Raw genomic sequence first — 18,061 nt, forward strand, 5'->3', positions numbered from 1 at the left:
AAAACGGTCCTCTTAAAAAAAGAAAGATAAATAATAATAATAATTCAAATGTATGATTTTGGGTTGTTTTTGTGTATCTGCACACTCTGTGCCCACAATCCGCTAGTACTGGGACTTGAAAGACATTGGCAAGGGTGACAGGCTGTGGAACTAATTTGCGAACAAATTTTATTGTGTTTTCTAACTATCAAATTTATCAATACAACTTTAGATTAATTTGTCTAGTTCCTATTATGGTATTACAAAGAAATGCCCCATGGTGGTAAAACATTCATCAATGGCATCTAATAGCTTGATTTCAGTGGCTTACTACCAGGGCATCCACGGTTGACTTAAGTCAGTAATTACTCATTATTGTAGCTGTAACGCCACAGTTCCTGTGTATCTATGCAAACTATCCCCAACTGTCCAGACCCCACCCCCCCATCCGTCCCTCCCACCCACGCGTGTCACATTAGACCCGTCATTACGCAGCCAGTACAATGGCAGAACACCACTTTTGTCCATGATCTCAGGTACACTCTCAATGAGCATTTTTACCATCAGAGGGGACACGTCAAACATGCGTTCGCTGCTTTTGATAATTTGGTACAGGGGGGGTCATTTATTCATATAGTGGACCTCTCCCACTTGGTTCATCAATATGTTTGGGGTTCTTTAACAAATCCAGCAACGCTGCCCATGCTCTGGCTGACTCCAGCTACTTCTCATTCCCTGTTCATCTAGCTATTTGTAATCTAACAGAGCTGCCACACTCGGCCCATTTTATAAACTCTTTTTTTCCATCTAGTTGCACTAGAGCCATCTCTCGACTTCCAAAGGCAGGTGATGTCCCTTTTGGCCAAGACCAACCCAAGGTCCTGGAATTTACTTGTTACTTTATTCTCAGTGTGGGGGAAGCAGTGTAGAAGGCAATAATCAGGGGTATTTGCTACCTCTTTTTCAATCACTCCCGCTATGGTCATGGTTACCTCTTCCCAGAAGGTCCCTATACGTGGACAGCAACAAAACATGTGTAAAAAATCTGCCCCTATTGTGTGCCAGCGTGGACATGCTGCTGTTTGCGTATTAAAGTACTTATTGGTCCTATCCGGAGTAAGGTAGGCCATGTGCAGCACGTGAAACCTCACTAATTGAAACCTTGTGTTCCTGATGCTTTTCTATGCCCTTTCCATCAGTACTCCCCAGTCCTTGTCCCCTATGGGTTTGTCCAAGTCTGCCTCCCACTCCCTATGTACCTTAGTCAGAGGGGGGGAGTGCTGCATATGTGACACATCGATATAGACATGTGATTGCCTTAAATGTGCCAGCCGTTGAGACCATTCCCTGAGCATAATTAATGGGGGCATGCTTAGTGTACTTGGCTGACAGAGTGCCTAGGTCCCATTGGAAACTACCCATGCCCAGCAGTTTAGTAACACTGGGACTAGGCTTACGGCCTAGTGGCAGTGCAACTTGGTGTAGAACCCAACCAAAGGCAATACCTTGTGGCAAGAGTCCACTGAGTAGTGAAGGCAGGGGTGCAAGCAGATTCCAGGCTCTTTGTTTCGATAAAACACAACGTAACCTCAAAATTCACTTGCAAAAACTGAAGTTGTGGTTGTCTGCAAAGATGGTAACAGACCAACGTTATTTAAAATAACATTTAAAAAAAAAAACTGAAATGCTTCTGTTAAAGGGACCCCAGGATTTCCACATCCTAGGAGAACATTAGTGTTTTTTGGTTTAGATAGATGAATACCTAGATGTATTGCAGGTTGTATTTCTAAGGGAAAACTTATGTGTTTTTACTTAAACATTGGCCTCCTTTGCCAAATCTGCACAAAGCCTGCCTAAATAAGTATGTACAATAACCTAAGTTCAAGCTTGTAAATTGTAAAGATTTGTTAAGCAGGGAATAGCAATAGCAGAGTTCATAAACATTACTTTTTCATTCCTCTTACCAAAAGGAATATTTTGTTATTAATGGGTAACAACTTTTACACAGATTTCACCAAACTGGCACAGACGTCATGTCCATTGTGTAACATGTTTTTGTTTGTTTGGTGTAAAGCCTTGCATTGGTGTTTGAGAAACAACTCTCAAAATAGGATGCCAAAAAAATCCATGTTATTTAGAGCTGGTGACATTTTAAATTTGACTCTGAGCTGGCCATCTAACTTGCTGCCAAAAGTGCTTCATCATCCAAAATTAGCTCGTCAGGCTTAATTCAGTGGCCAGTCACACTATTCGAGAATTAAAAACTATTCTCTGGCTGTTTTACACCCTATTAAGCCCCCACTTTTCGTGAGGTTTACTAGGGCAATCTCGAGTGGAGTAAATGTTGGTTTTATTTACATACAAACCAGTGATAAACACAATTTTTCATAACTTGCTATACTTGTTGGGAAATGGTCTGAACAAAGAAATTGTGCAAAATGTCCCACAAAAAACTCGTTTTTTTTTTTTACTAGGTTTGACTCTGAAAGGCCTTGTGCAGGGGTAGGCGGTAGGAAAGGTTACTCTTTACATTAAAATATCTTGCTGGTGCTCTGAGCATTTGATACTGACAGAGAGCACAGCTGAAGGGCATCTTCTGTAGGTATTGGCCATGGGCACAACCTAAGTTCAACTGGTGTGGACATGTGTTACAGGCACAGGGCATAGCCAGAGGTCTGTTTTTTATCCACAGTACTATGGTGTATGACTGGAAACAACTCTGCTCTTTAGAGCGAGTACTGTGGTCAAGGGTATTGGGTATGAATTGTTATCCGTACTCTATGGCCATTTCCCAAAGGGGATGGGGCACCTTTTCATGAAGAACAACCCTCGAAGATCCACCCTGGTAGAATTGGCACATTTCCCTATCGGGATCGAGAATTTAACTTTTCAAATTGCTTCTTGCTATTTGAGAAGCACAAAATGATTTGAGAGTTGTGCCCAAAAAAATCAAGGGTTACAATACATGTTTTCATGTGTGTGCCTTAGTTCTCTAGTACCTTCACCGTTTGAACATCGTTTGCAATGTAGTATACAAGACAAAGAAACTACAATTACGATATTCAAACACTGATAAACCTATTGGGATTTATCAGCTGAGAGAAATAGTCAAATTGAGAAACTGGACCCGCAGTGAATCAAAATCTGTTATCTTATCCAAGATTTCTTATATTATGTGTTCATTTTAGGCACTCCTGGTCATTTTGACAAGCCACTCATTTAGTGTTGGTATTGTTTGGTACCACCAGTGCCACAATGGGGACTATAAGCCTGGAGAATGCCATTGGTGCATTGAAGAATGTGTGTCTCAATTCAAACCCAAGTAGGGGTCTGGTGTGATGGTTATGAAAATATGATAGCTGTGATAATTGGTGTGTATAATAACTAACTTTGGGAGCCAAAGATCACCCGAGTTTGGTTGTGGCGCACAGAATATCCACTCTAGGGCATTGTCTTGCGGCTCTCCAAATGAAGCTCTTAATGTCTGAATCCATCCTCTGTAGAGTGTCCTATTTTATTGAGAGCTGCAGCATCCTAGAAATGTAATTGTAGTTTGGTGCTACATTCCTCTTTACGACCTATTCCCTGCCCCAAAAGGAGAAGTTTATTTTTGTCCCCACTATCCACTCTCTCAACTAACCCCCTTACCGGTTTTATGTTTCATCATCAGGCTTCAACCCAGAGCAAGTTCAAGAAGGCCCGAAAGGGAGAAAGTAGGAATAGAAAGATCCAAAAATATTGACAAAGTGAGTTAGGTTGCATGGAAAACAATCTGCAGGAGTGAGACAAAGGTTAGGAAGGATGGGTTGTGGAAGTAAGAGACATGAGGAGGAATCAACTAGGCGGTCTTTGTATTCAACTAATTTGGCTTTCAGCATAGCCTTTTGTGGGGTTATTTTACCTCGAGTTCTTTTTTGCAGAGAAACAACCTTGGTCCTGACAAATGCCTAAACCCCTGTCTGCAGGGTTATTGAAGGCAGAAACTTGGTGACTGTTGGAAAACCACTCCCACACTAGAAAGGGTGGTGGTGGTCTTCCGGAACACACTGTGGTAGCTTGGCTCGAGTGGTCAGGAAACAGGCGCAGTGCTAAGCATACAATATACCCATACAATAACCATGCGTGCATCCGTTCCAAAAACGACTCTACACCGTAAAAATTATGAAAATATTCTTTCTTTATCTTTTTCTCTTAGTTGCTGATTGGAAAAATAAATAGGTCAATCACAATATACAAGTTTCAATTAGTGCAGGTCAAATAAGTATTGGCTGTTTGATGAAATAAATAGGGGTGATCATAAATAACAGGGCATAAATACAAGTGCAATATATACAGACAATTAAATACTTTGAGGCAATAAATACTGTACCAATAAATATTGTACACCAACAAGTCCTGTGGACCTATAAATATAGTGCAGCAATAAATAGGTAAAAATTCAATAAATACAGTACCCCCAATAAATAATTAAAAGTATACAGCAACACTCATGTAATCAGATGACACTTCAATTCTTAAGGGCTGATATGGCCCAGGCACAGCTTGTAGGGTTGTGGAAGGCTTGAGGGGGGCTACTCCCTGGCTGGGACAAGGCTGAGGCCTAAACTGAGGTAGATCAAAGGGGGGAATACCAGTGCCCTGGCTTTCTCTCTCCACACAACCTCTCTAGGTTAGTCCCAGTTCACCCCAGGCACAGTCAGGTTGGTTTCAGCACCTCCCTAGCCCCTTAGAGCAGTCTCTCAGGTCTCCACAGGGCCTTAGGCGCCCTCTACTCCACTTACTGCCCTTTTTCTGATGTTCCGACGCCGCTGGAGTCGTGTCGACGCCGTGAGGCGGTTCCGGTTCGGTCTCGGCGGCCTCGGCACAATGTCAGTTCTTTGACGACGCCGGTAGGCGGTTCCGGTCCGATGTCGGTGGCCTCGGTTCGATCTCGACCTCCGATTCGACGGCGTCGGGCAGTCTCTTCACGATGTCGACTTCGGGCGGCTCCGGTCCGAGGGCGTTCTCGGCTCCGATGACGTCGGCCGGCCTGGCCTCGATGTCGACTTCCGGCGACTCCGGGGTGCGATCCTCACCCCCGACCTCCGGTGCTCCTCCACACAGGTTCCGGGCGACTCCGGAGTGCGATCCTCACTCCCGACCTCCGGTGCTCCTCTACCTCGGTCTCCGACGACTCCGGAGGGCGGACTTCACTCCTCCGATGACGCCGCTCGCTCGACCTCGGTTCACTTCCTCCTCGACCTCTGGTATTCCTCACGACCTCCGTCGGCGCCCTCTCACGACCTCAGGCGGCTCCGGGTACGACGTCTGCTTCTTCAGTCAGCGCCGCTTCTCCACCTCGGGCTCCAGGTCTCAGGCTACTCGACGCCGGACTCCAGGGAAACCAGTTTCCAGGTCAGGATCTTGCTGCTTTCTGCTTCTAAGGCCTGTTCCTGCTGTTCAGGTCCTTAGGATGAGTTTTTCTGTCCTCTTCCCACACAGGGCTATAGGCTGGGATCCATCAGTAGGGACAAGTATCAAGGGTGGGTTTATGGACCCCACTCCAGGCACAAGTTTCCACCCCTGCTGCTTCACTCCTTCCTCCTTCACTGTTGTGCTCCTCTCTCTTCACCAGTCAGGTGCCAACTGCCAGCTCCAACTGCCAACTGCCTCTCTTATCCTCCCAACATTCTAAACGGTCTCCAACTGTCACAGAGTTCTGGAATCTCCTGGAATGTTCTGGAAGGTGCTGGTAGGTTCCAGTGGATGCTGGTGATGTCACAGGTGGCCACCATCTTGTGCTCCAGGCCCTCAGACAGAAGTTTCAGGGGTAGCTAAAATGGCTCCCTGAATCTGTAGCAACACGAAAAAGTCTGGTGGTTCCCAAAAAGGAAAAATTCAAACAGGGTTTGAGGCAAAAGTGGGACAAAATAAATAATGATGAGGAGGGACCACCCAAAGGGCTGACAGGTCTAACAGTGACCAAATGTGTGGGTTACATTATTTACCACTTATTTTAGCCTCTATCCACTGGAAACCATTGCAGCTGCCACGCGCTCCCAAAAAACATAATAGAATAAAAAATAAAAAAAATGTTAGACTGCCAGAGTTTAAGGGAGCAAGGGAGGAGTGGGTGATGGGTGGGGAGAAGGAACAGGAAGTAGATATGGGGAAAAGGTACAATGAAAGTGTTTGAGGCTGGGCCAGGGTGGCCCAAAAAGCAAAAATAAAAAAAAATACAGGGAGGAATGGGAAGCATTGGACTAACTTTGGGAGAAAGGAGGGGGCGGAGCTAGCCACGCTGGGAAATGGCCGCAATGTAGGCAAGCTCTCCCGACCGAGACAACAAAATGCAGCCATTCTGTGTCACTACAATGTTATAACACCCCATAACCAAGCGACTGCATGTGGGGAACCTACCGCTACACCATCTGTCCAAATTAACTGCTGACGACTCATCTGCTGAGCTGCGGTGCTGGATGTCCGACTTCGCCGGGAGATCGGGGTGAGCGTGTCGCGCCGGACGTTGGGACGCGCCTTCTACGCAAGTCCGGTGCGTGCTCTGCCCATTCTAGGCCTGAGGTGACGCCTGTGGCTGCGGCGCGTAGACAGCGGCGAGGGAGCGCGGAGATCCATGCCTGCCCGGTATTACTCCCCTGAGTGCTCCGCTGACCCTGGGTGTGCCGGTGAGAGGGCCTGCGGCTAGATCGGAGCAGCGAGCACAGAGGTGGGGCAGCCTGAAGCGGTACCGGCGGTTATAATCTTCAGTGCCAGGGCCTAGACAGCGCTATTGAGTGAGCGGAGGGCGGGCTCTCGCGCCCCCTGTCAGTGACTGAAGATTACCGGCGGGGGGGGGGGGGGGGGGGGGGGGGTGGGGGAACTGCCTGTGCCACGATCTCTGGAAGAGCTGCGCAGATTTCACCCCCCTAGCTGAAAGGCACGTCGGACTGTAACGGGGCTATGGAGAGGGCTGACAAAAAGCTTAAGTCCCCCAGTGGTTGCGTCACCTGCCATGTTTGGAACATCAAGCCCACATTAAAAAAGAGAATACAGACATGTGACGAATTGCTGAATACCTGAACCTGCAGCGGAGTGTCAGTGGGATATTTCAGTTGAGCCCTGGTGACTGTGGTCAGATGGTGAGGTGGTTCTGTATGTATGGGCTAACTAACCCCTGCATTGCTGCATCCTCGAGTCCATCTTTAACACCTACAGGCCGGCGTTCCTAGGAACTGTTGCTCACCTGGAAAACCCTGGGAGTGTTCAGCGCTGAATATTGTACTAAGAGCCCCGAAAAGTGTGCCTTAAGGTCTATAGGTGCAGGACGCTAGACGGACATTGTGCGTTATCAGCTAAGCTGCTTTGCACCAAATCAATACGGCATCTCCACATATCTTGTACCATTTGGATTGCCGGCTGGGCTGCCACTGGTGGACATTGGTGTGAGCTGTCCTACTCTTGATTGCAGCGGCACCAGGGGTCACTCTCATACTAACAGACGGGGTGACCGTGAAGGGGCAGTGAATACCAAACCTAGAGACGACGCTACTTCTGACCTACCAGCTCCCAATAAAATTATTGGAAAATGAGGAAGCCGGAGAAAAATCAACCAAAACTGCACTTTGAGCAGCAGCGGAAGGCTCCAGAAACGACCACTGAAACACCTGGGCGGGGCCCGATGGGTGCTGCTGCTGCGACGGGATCAGATGCGACGGTGGATTTTCAATCGATGTTTGCGACGATACAAGCGACTCTATCAAATATAGACGGTAAAATTGACACCCTACCATACCGAGTGGACTGTATGGCTGAACGACTAGATAAACATACAGAACGTATAGACACAGCTGAGCGTCGCATATCGGACGTGGAAGACTCTCATCAGCAATTGGAACAGAAACAGACTAAAGCGGAAAAAACTCTACAGACTCTCCTAGCAAAGACTGAGGATTTGGAAGCTAGATCGTGACGTTGCAACATACGCATCATGGGAGTGGCGGCATCCACTCGCACAGGAAATTTGGAACGGTACGTCGAGACATTATTAATTACGATGCTAGACAGAGATACATTCTCCGAAGTGTTTATAGTGGAGCGGGCACACAGATCCCTGGCGCCGCCACCGATGCCTGGAGCGCGACCGAGACCCATCATCGCCAAAATCCTGAACTATAGAGACAGAGATGCTGCGCTCCGCAAAGCCCGTGAATTGGGGAATCTTACCCAAGAAGGAATGACAATATCATTATTTCCGGACTTCACCTCGCAAGTTCAAGAGGCACTATAAGAAGTTTATGGATGTCAAAAAGAAATTACGGGAGAACAATATATCATATGCCATAATCTATCCTGCTCGTCTGAAAATCATTGAAGACGGGAAAAGCACCATCTGTAATGACCCTAAAGAAGTCCTTAAATTCTTGCAACTGCATCATCCGCGCACACTGCGCCGTAAATCTCCACGGGGCCAGAGCATGGAACAGGACCGCACATCGGATGTCGAGTAAAGACAAGACGGTTTACCACGGCGTAAGAAGACGCAGAGACGAAGATAGTGCTCATTAGCTGACCTCCTAACAAAATATATATATTTTTTCTACTTGCGAGAGTACTTGGAGCGGCCTAGTAGCACACCAGATATGTAAGTAGCGATAAATATATGCATGTTGCTGACTGAATTATCACGGATGTGGTGGAGGTTATGGAACTCTTAAGATGCAGGCGATTGAACAGTAACGAATAGGATGTGATGCATACTTATTATGCTTCAATGAAGTATGTTATGTTGAATCGGTCCCTCAGCTGTAGCACCGCTGAGGTTATTAGCTGGTAACTACCGCCCCTCTGTGTACACCACTGCTTTTGCACCCGTTTCGTGGGTATTAATCCAAGGGGGGAGTTTTGGGGGGAATATTTGTGTTTGTTAATTGTTGATGGGGATTGTCTTTGCCATAGTTGGGGTGGTGAAGTGGGTGGGGGGAGGGAGAGGTGGAGGTTTTGATGCATTAAAGAGAAAATGCTTGTTATGTTCTGATATCTATGCATGTATGTGGACACTGCTGTTCAGTGACACGGGCACCAGCGCCATGGAGATTGCACAAAAATATAAGGTTTCAGGCCAATTGTACATAATGGTAGACACTGATATCACATAGTACGCCTGCAACCGCGCCGATACGTTTTTTAACTTGGAATGTCAGGTGCCTAAATAGTCCAAAAAAAATCGGGCAAGTATTGGCTTACCTTGATAGACAGCACATTGACATAGCCCTACATCAAGAAACACATTTTCCACCACACAAGGCTGGAAGGTTGGGTTTCAGATGGGCAGAGCTCACAGTGTCGGCAACTTACTTATCCTACGCCCGGGGTGTATCAACCCTTATACGTAGGGGCACCAATTTTGTATTAGATGAAACGCTTACTGATCCGCAGGGGAGGTTTGTCATAATTACAGGAACACTGCGGGGCACTAAGTTCGGTATCATTAATGTATATGGCCCAAATACGGACGATCCTGATTTTTTTCAGAAATTATTTACTGCTCTGCGAACATTACCACTGCTGGAGTTGATGTGGGGGGGGGAGACCTAAACGTTACATTAGATACTTGTAAGGACCGATCACCAAACACCACGGAATATCACAAACGTGCAGTATCTGTCTTGAAAAATGGAATTACGGAGTTTTGTCTGCGTGACATCTGGTGTGTACACCACCCCACCACATTAGAGAGTACACACTCATCTACGGTGCATAGCAGTTGGTCCAGATTGGACTACTGGCTCCTTACTGAGCACGCTTCCACATGGGCAAATGATGTGCAACACCTTCCCCAGACCCTATCGGATCATAAACCGGTCCTATTAGCCCTCTTGATTCCAACATACACACCCCCACCATTTGTATGGTGCTTTTATGCGGCGGCACTGTTGGATCCCATTTACAAAGAAGAGATACCTAAGGTGATAGAAGACTACTTTGCGGATAATAGGCGCTCGGTGGATAGCGCTGGGGTGCTCTGGGAGGCATTCAAAACGACGCTGCGAGGCGTCTGCATCAGCACAAATGCTGGTATATTTAAGGACATAAGAACCCAATTGAAGAACTGCGAGGGTAGAATAAACGCACACACACTACACTAGCATTAGGTAGCGAAGAGATGAGCAGGTACAATGAACTCTCAGAGGATGAAATAAAAGACATTGGCCGTCGTTGTACTGCACGTAAGCTAGGCGAAAGTGGTAGGCCGGGTCGAGTGTTGGCGCACAAAATACGCATTGAACATAAACCACACACTGTCACACGACTAGACGACAGAAGTGGACAGATACACTGTGACACCCAGGGTATATTGTCAACCTTTGTGGACACTTATAGGGAGTTCTACAGCACTCAACATACTGTACCGGAGTCCGAAATACTAAAATATGTCGAAGATATTGCGCTGGTGTGGTTGTCAGATTCACGCCGCGAACACCAAGCCCTACCTGTGACGGAGGAGAAGTACAGCTCGCTATAAAGTCTTTGCCCAATGGTAAATCACCTGGCCCAGATGGCTACACTGGAGAATTTTATAAAGCATATTCAGATCTCCTGGTCCCATCCATGCTTGAAATGTACGATGAGGCTTATAACAATAAAATCCTATCTCCGACGCTGCGAGAGGCGCTTATAATAGCCTTATTGAAACCAGACAAAAACCCGGATAAAGCAGAGTCATACAGGCCCCTTTCACTAATAAATACCGATGTTAAGGTACTGGCCAAAATTATCGCTACAAGGCTGCAACCATTTATGCCCACTATAGTCCTGCCTGATCAATCAGGTTTTATCCCAGGGCGATCGAATGCACATAACCTGCGCACCATATTTGCCTTGCTGCATCAACTGAATCCAGAGTTACAGGCAGTGGCCGTCCTACTAGATGCCGCCAAGGCATTTGATTCCGTCGAGTGGCCCTATATGTTTGCGATTTTAAATAGAATAAGATTACCACCTAGGCTGATCAACTGGATCGCCATTCTCTATACTAAGCCCACTGCCCGCGTTAAGGTAAACAGACACATATCTGATGCAATACCCATACAACGTGGAACCAGACAGGGTTGTCCGTTGTCCCCACTGCTTTTCGCAATAGCACTGGAGCCATTGGCTTGTAAAATACGGCAGAACTATGCACACACGGCATTACGGTTCCGACTTGGGCCAATTAGCATATCACTATACGCTGACGATATGGGGTTATATTTGCGGAACCCTGAAGAAAATTTATCAGTGCTTTTGCTAGAATATATAAAATTTGGAGGGCACTCGGGATTGCAAATTGATTGGGACAAGTCAGCAGTAATACCGTTGACAGTAAATACAAAAGCACCAAATCTAGAATTTCCCCTCATATGGCAGGAAGATCCAATTAAATATCTTGGAGTCTGGATCCACCGTGATTATGGGGTGGTGGTGGATCATATTGAGACGCAGATAAATAGGTGGATCACTCTCCCTCTCTCATTAGCAGATCGAATATCGTTAATAAAAATGGTGTTATTGCCCAAATTGTTATATTTATTTGTTAATATACCAATACCGCCACCCACTCAATCTTTAATAGAATACGTGCGGCCTTTGTTAAATTAATATGGGCTGAAAAGCAAGCTTGCATCAGCTTGAAAACCATGACACTCCCATACACCGCTGGTGGCTGTACAGCCCCTGACATTTATATATACTATCTATGTGCCCAGGCACAATACGCCTACTACTGGTATCACCCAGTAAAATACCTCCCACACCTAGCGGTGGAAGATGGCGACGCGGATCCGATACCACTACCCCAAATACTGCCGCATACGCGACCCTACCTGACATCACAGGAAATCAATACGATACGCACAACGTCGCAAGCATGGCATGGCATCAGTCAATTAGCGAACAAGACTCCTTTATATACACCGAACCTACCACTAGCACATAACCGTGCTATATCTGTCACACAAGAACAAAAGAGTATGAGGTTGCTGGATCAGGTAGGAATACCGCAGATGGGTGACCTATATCCTAACGGAACTTTTATTACCTCTGTCGTATGTTCGAAACCAGTCGCTCCTTTTTAGATTCATTTATCATAGGCTCAGAGCGGCTATAAGGGAATTATATCCTTCCTTCCCCAGAGAACCCCTTAGCCTTCAACCACTACAAACACTGATAGCTGTGACCACGCACTCCAACTTGATCTCACGACTGTATAAAATGGTGCAAACGGAAATAGGCGCAGATACTTACAAAGAACGTGACAAATGGAATAGCTTATTAGATACTCCGCTAACGGATGAAGACTGGGTCTCGTGTTGTACGCTCACTACATTGCTCACACCTAACGGAAATCTCTGCATCATACATTTCAAATACATACATCAAACATATCACACCCCAGCCAAACTGTGTCGGTATGGACTACGTGATAATGCGCACTGTAAAAGATGCAGAACTGATCAAGCAGACTTTATCCACCTTTCATGGGATTGTAATAAGATACAGAAATTTTGGGAAGATGTAACCTACCATTTGGGAATGCTGGTGCTAGGTACACTGCCATGTGTGCCCTGACTCTGTCTCTTGGGCCTTAATATACCAGCACGATCCAAAAAAAAAAAGCTGATAGCCATTATGTTGTTGCTTGCAAAACGTAGAGTTGTGATGCACTGGGACAGCAAGACATCCCCTACTCTTACAAACTGGATTTTAGATGCTGTCTATTGTAGGGATAATTTTTCGCTATATGCGGAAGAACTGCCAACCAACTCTAAGCCCTCAGACATTTGGGAACCTTTGACAAGATATTTGCGTGAGCATCCGGACTTACTTAAATCAAAGCACTAAACCAAATGCCTTGTTGTTGAGAATGATATTGATGTAATATGCGAGATGTTTCAATATGTGATGTTGGATGATGTGTAATGCCTGATCCCTAACTGAGCTGTAACTATGTAATCACTGATGTGTAGAATTGTCAGAACCTTCAATAAAAGCTTTAAAAAAGAAAAAAAACTTTGGGAGAAAGATGAGGGAGAGAGCAACACAGGAGTGTGCAGAGAGGGGTAGGTGTCCGGGGTAGGAAGAAGCACACAAGGGAGAGTGCTGGCAAACACAAGCCCTCTCTTGGAGTGCTGAAAGAGAAAGAAAGAAGTAGTTCCCTAAATGATAGAAGTGGAAGGGTGCAAATCAGGTACAGCCTGGTGAAGTTGCTAAGCTTGAGGGAAGGACAAACACAGGAAAAGGACAACCAGCCATTGACTAAAAAGCAAGGAAATCGGTAACAATAAAACCAACTAAGGATGAGCAATGGGCGGCCTTAAAACCCACTGTATGTTTTTGGTGTGGTCCACACGAGGCTTTTCAGCTACAGGCAGCTAAAATCTGTCTGGTAGGCAAGACCTAAAAAGGGGACAAGAAAGCAAGTTTTGCAATTGAACATGATTTATATTGAACTTCACTGTGGCTTACAAAACATCATACGGCTTCAAGATTACTTAAAAATAAAAAGTGTAACAAATTCAGATGATGTGTAGATATGATAGGTGGTTTGTCTCCTCTCAAAACTCCGGGTGGATCATTTGTGGTGGTGGCTGCTTCTCTAGGAATGTGAAAGCATCAATTTGTCAGTCATCTTTGCTCCTACAATCAAGATTATCAAGATGCTTTATTTTTCAAGGAGTCTTACAGAATCAGTGGGATAGAACTGTGCCATACCATTGTAGAATAAAGACCTCTATATGGGATCTGCATGTTTGAGTAATGTGAATGAAATCATGTGAACTATTTAACAATGAAGGGTAGACTGCCTGTTATGGGTTAGCAGCTTTGAATGCCTTACACAACTTCTAAGGGGGCATTGTCTGAGATTAACGGTTAACAATCAAGACTGTCTTAGACCTTCAATCATGCTTTGTAACTTGTTGCCTAAGTTAGAGACATCACTGCTGAATGGCTGCGAATAAGTCTGAACAGTAATGTGCTGTTTCTAGTCTTGCCTTTACTGGCATGTGGAATACCACTAGATGCACACACCTGATTTCCATTGCAGATAGCAGTTCTGCAGATATTTCTGTAGCCCCCCAGCTGTACCACTGATGCGCCTGAAGGGAGACTGTTGCAATTTATGCACAATTATGAGATGCATCATCATCTGTCCAGAGGGGAAGGTAAGGGAGGCATAGTAGGGCTGGAGACTAGGTTTTCGCAAATGCCATTACTCAGTACCAATGACCCTAGGTCTTGACTACTCAGGCCAGTCTAGGTGGTAGTGCCATACCAAATATTTTAGCAGTAGGCATATGGCATGATTGGGAAGAGACATTTGAGATGATTAACCTATATGACTGTAGAAAGGCCTTGGAGGGATCTATACCTCTGATCTAAAAAGAATGCACATCAGTACTGTGCTGGTGAACACATTTCTGAATATCAGAAGAATTCTTGTCAGACAGTCACTTTTAAGTCCTGGGTAGTAAAATATCACAGATGATCCATTATGAATGCAACAGCTTGAAGGACTCTACTTTAGTGTCCAAACAAGAGTGATGTGTCTTTAGTGAGCATCACAGGTTTATTGTTTAAGAAGTAAATGTGCACGAACGCACGTCCCCACCTACATGTATAAGATATGTCTGTCCAGCAGAATTGCAAAAGACACACAATTGATGGACGGAATGCAGAACAAATCAAAACATTCACTCCCAGTCAAGAGATCTGGGTTAAATCCATCATTCTTTTGCTCACCATGCCACCCCAGTTTAGACCTGGCTATATGCAAATCAGTCTTGACCCTGTGCCTCATGGGAACAGTCCAGCCCGAACTGCCAAGCCAGGTCCTCCCTGGACCGGAAACAAGCATCCTAGGACCGGTTTCAGGGTTTCACCCCTCTTCAGCCAGCATAGCTTGATTCCAGTGGCACAGTGAGCCCAGGACTCACGTCTGAGCATACCTGGCGCACTTAGGGCGAGAAAGCAAAAGACACACAATTGATGGACGGAATGCAGAACAAATCAAAACATTCACCCCCAGTGAAACCGGTCCTAGGATGCTTGTTTCCAGTCCAGGGAGGACCTGGCCTGGCAGTTCGGGCTGGACTGTTCCCATGGGGTACAGGGTCAAGACTGATTTGCACATGGCTGGGTTCAAACTGGAATGGCATGGTGAGCAAAAAAACTATGGATTTAGGCCCAGATCTCTGTACTGGGGTGAATGTATGACATTGTTCTGCATTCTGTCCATCAACAGTTCTTTTTGCATTTGTCCAGCAGAATTGGCACAAACACTGAAGAGCAAAAAAGCTGCATCTGATAAAGATTTCTAGCTACAGAATCCTTACCTTAGAATATCCACCCAAGTATCAGAGTGGATACGGGAAATATTTTGAAGAGCAGAACCCCTGAGCGCCTCTTGGTGGCATTGTTCGACTCCGCAGGGAGTCTGCGCCAGTAGTGACCTGCGTGGTACTTATACAGGCACCACCCCAGCGCATTGGCGTCACTTCTTTTCTTTCTACGCCCATCAGCACAAATCCAGAGAAGGGCTTACCCAGTCAATTTTTGACTGACCTTTTTATCCACCTTTTGTGAAAGAGTTTTTGAGACTTGGTCTCCTAGTGTGGAGGATGTCCGCCATAAAGGCTGGTTTTAAGCCATGTGGCGCCTGTCATCTAAAGATGTCAGTGATGGTGCCGTATTTGGTTTGTCTTTGGTGTCTTGAGCGAGTCCACAACGCTAAGATTCTCTGGGACTGCCAGGCCGTGCATCCTAAGGTGCTGAGGCAGCAACCTGAGCTTTCCTGTACACATTTACGAAGCACTACTGCCTGGACAGTTAGGTCCGTGTGACGGTCACTTTGCCCGTTCATACCCGCATGACTTTTTAGTCTACTCTGTATTGTGGCCCCACCTCCGAGGAGGTATTGTTTGGATATCTTTTCTAAGGTAAGGAATCTGCGGCTAGAAGTCTCTATCAGATGAACAAGTTCACCTTATTTGGTAGAGACTCTATAAAGCCGCAGATTCCTCCCCGACCCACACTTCCTCCCCGTTCTGCAAACGGATTTCAGAGTTGAAGGGTTGTTCCTCCTTTTAAGGGCCTTAGCTTAGCGCAGCAGTGGTCATTGTTCTTCGTGGCTCCATGCTTCTGGTGGGGAAGGTCCTGAAAAGAAACTGACTTTAGCATGCTGAGGTGGTGCCTCTACATGCACCACACACGCCATTTCCGGTGCCAACTATGCCACATTGAGCAGAACTACTTCACCTGGAGGCGTGCAGGGGTACTGCTAACCAAAAAATGTCCGGATCCAGTCTGACGCCTGGGAATATTCTTTGGTAAGGAATCTGTGCTAGATAGAGTCTCCAGCAGATAAGGCATTTCTGAAGGTAAGTAACTTGTTCTGCTAGCTCAAAATAGCTATCCATATTGAAATTATTAATGGAACTCCTTGTACCTGAAGTTTTATTGTTGATGTAATAAACTAAATGTTGTGATAAAATGAATAAATATTAATGTTTTATCCACTGTTGTCATTTTTCAAGTCCTGCTGGTTGGGACAATGAAAAGAAAATTGCAATTTTGCACGAAAACCTTTCAGCAGTGAAACCAGACGATGCATATGAAGACTTCATTGTGATGCCTCCAGTAAGAAAGGTAAATCATTTTTTGTATTTTTATAATGTTGATAAAGATTATTTATTGATTGTTTTGTAACTGTCCTCATCAGCACTTTGTTGTGAACTCTCAGACCTTATTTACTTCACTATTAAAGTCCAAGTGTAAGCCAATCAAATGTTGCTTTATTTGAGAATAGCCAGTTTGCCAGGGTTTTAAAATAGTTGTCTTTTTAATACATCTTTTTATTGGCCATTTCAACAAGTAACATACACTAAGTTTTCATGGCACCACTGTGGGCAGTGGCGCTACAAAATAGTAGTCCCTTATGAGCAAGACTGAACAATTGCAGCTTGGAAGGGAAGTGTATAAAAACTGACAAGCTTTCCTTAGACACTGGTTCTAGGACACTGGATCAGTGGGTTTCACATAGAAGCAATCTTTTTTTTTTTTGGTCCTAATATGCAACAAGAGGCAGTACAGTACAGTACGTAAGCCAGACAGAGCCTAACCTGCTGGGGGCTGTAACCTCCTAGACCAAGTCTCGTTCAAACTTTTAGTGTGGGATTTGCAAGAGCCACCACTTAACTCCTATGTTCAGATTTGTCTTTAATCCTTGGACCTCCGGAGTTCGTTATCGGCCCCTGTGATGTTTTGTCCCTTCTTACTTAAAATATTAACTTACTGAAGGAAAAAGAAAGGCTTCCCACATTGTGACGAGTTTTTCTGAACCATTAAAATAATCCATCCTGCCAATATGCTTCGCTGAGTTAACCCAGTCTGTACAGGTGGGTGGAGTTATGTTATGTTAGCTGGTCTTCTAACGCGCACAGCTACTCCGAGGAGTGTCCCTGCGCGAGCAAATGGAAACTGAAGGCATAACCAGAAACTCAAACAAAAAGATGAGTTTTTAACAATTTTTTTAAAGCTTCTGGATCTTCCATACTGCGAAGCGCCAGCGGTAGAGCATTCCAAGCCCCGGCCAGGGAGGCACCTAGTCGGTGCCGGTGGAAACATGGAACCTTTGCCAGCCTGAGTGCCGAAGAGCGCAGTAGCCTCCCTGGAACGTAAAAGGAGAACCGTTTCTGCAGATAAAGTGGCCCCAGGTCGTGAAGAGCACGGTGGGCAATAGTGAGAGATTTAAACATCACCCGCGCCCTCATAGGAAGCCAATGGAGAGAGCGAATCTCTCCCAGAAGGCGGGCCGCCGCATTCTGTACCACTTGGAGTTTATTAAGGGAATAGGCCGGGATCCCCACATACAGCGCATTGGCATAATCCAAGCGGAGAGAATGAGCGCACGTACCACTGAATCTTTCGCCGCCTGAGGAAGGAGTGGAAGAAATATTCTCAGGACTCTAAGGAGGCCAAAACAGCATCCCGCGAGTCTCTTAACTTGAATTGTAAAAGAGAGATTATCTTCAAACCACACTCCAAGGTTCTTTGCCACACACCTGTT

The 18,061-nt window shown here is 45.7% G+C and overlaps 1 protein-coding gene across 2 annotated transcripts in view; it reads left to right on the forward strand.

Moving 5' to 3' along the window:
- The window catches only part of DYNC1LI2 (dynein cytoplasmic 1 light intermediate chain 2), a 225,951-nt gene that overhangs the window by 135,936 nt on the left and 71,954 nt on the right, over positions 1-18,061 (forward strand). For both annotated transcript variants that reach the window (XM_085638555.1, XM_085638556.1), the window contains exon 8: positions 16,530-16,641. In XM_085638555.1, coding sequence (XP_085494681.1) covers positions 16,530-16,641 — 112 coding nt within the window. The remainder of the gene's footprint in view (positions 1-16,529; positions 16,642-18,061) is intronic.

The sequence above is a fragment of the Triturus cristatus genome, chromosome 12, assembly GCF_964204655.1.
Source record: "Triturus cristatus chromosome 12, aTriCri1.1, whole genome shotgun sequence".
In the NCBI taxonomy this organism is placed as follows: Eukaryota; Metazoa; Chordata; class Amphibia; order Caudata; family Salamandridae; genus Triturus; species Triturus cristatus.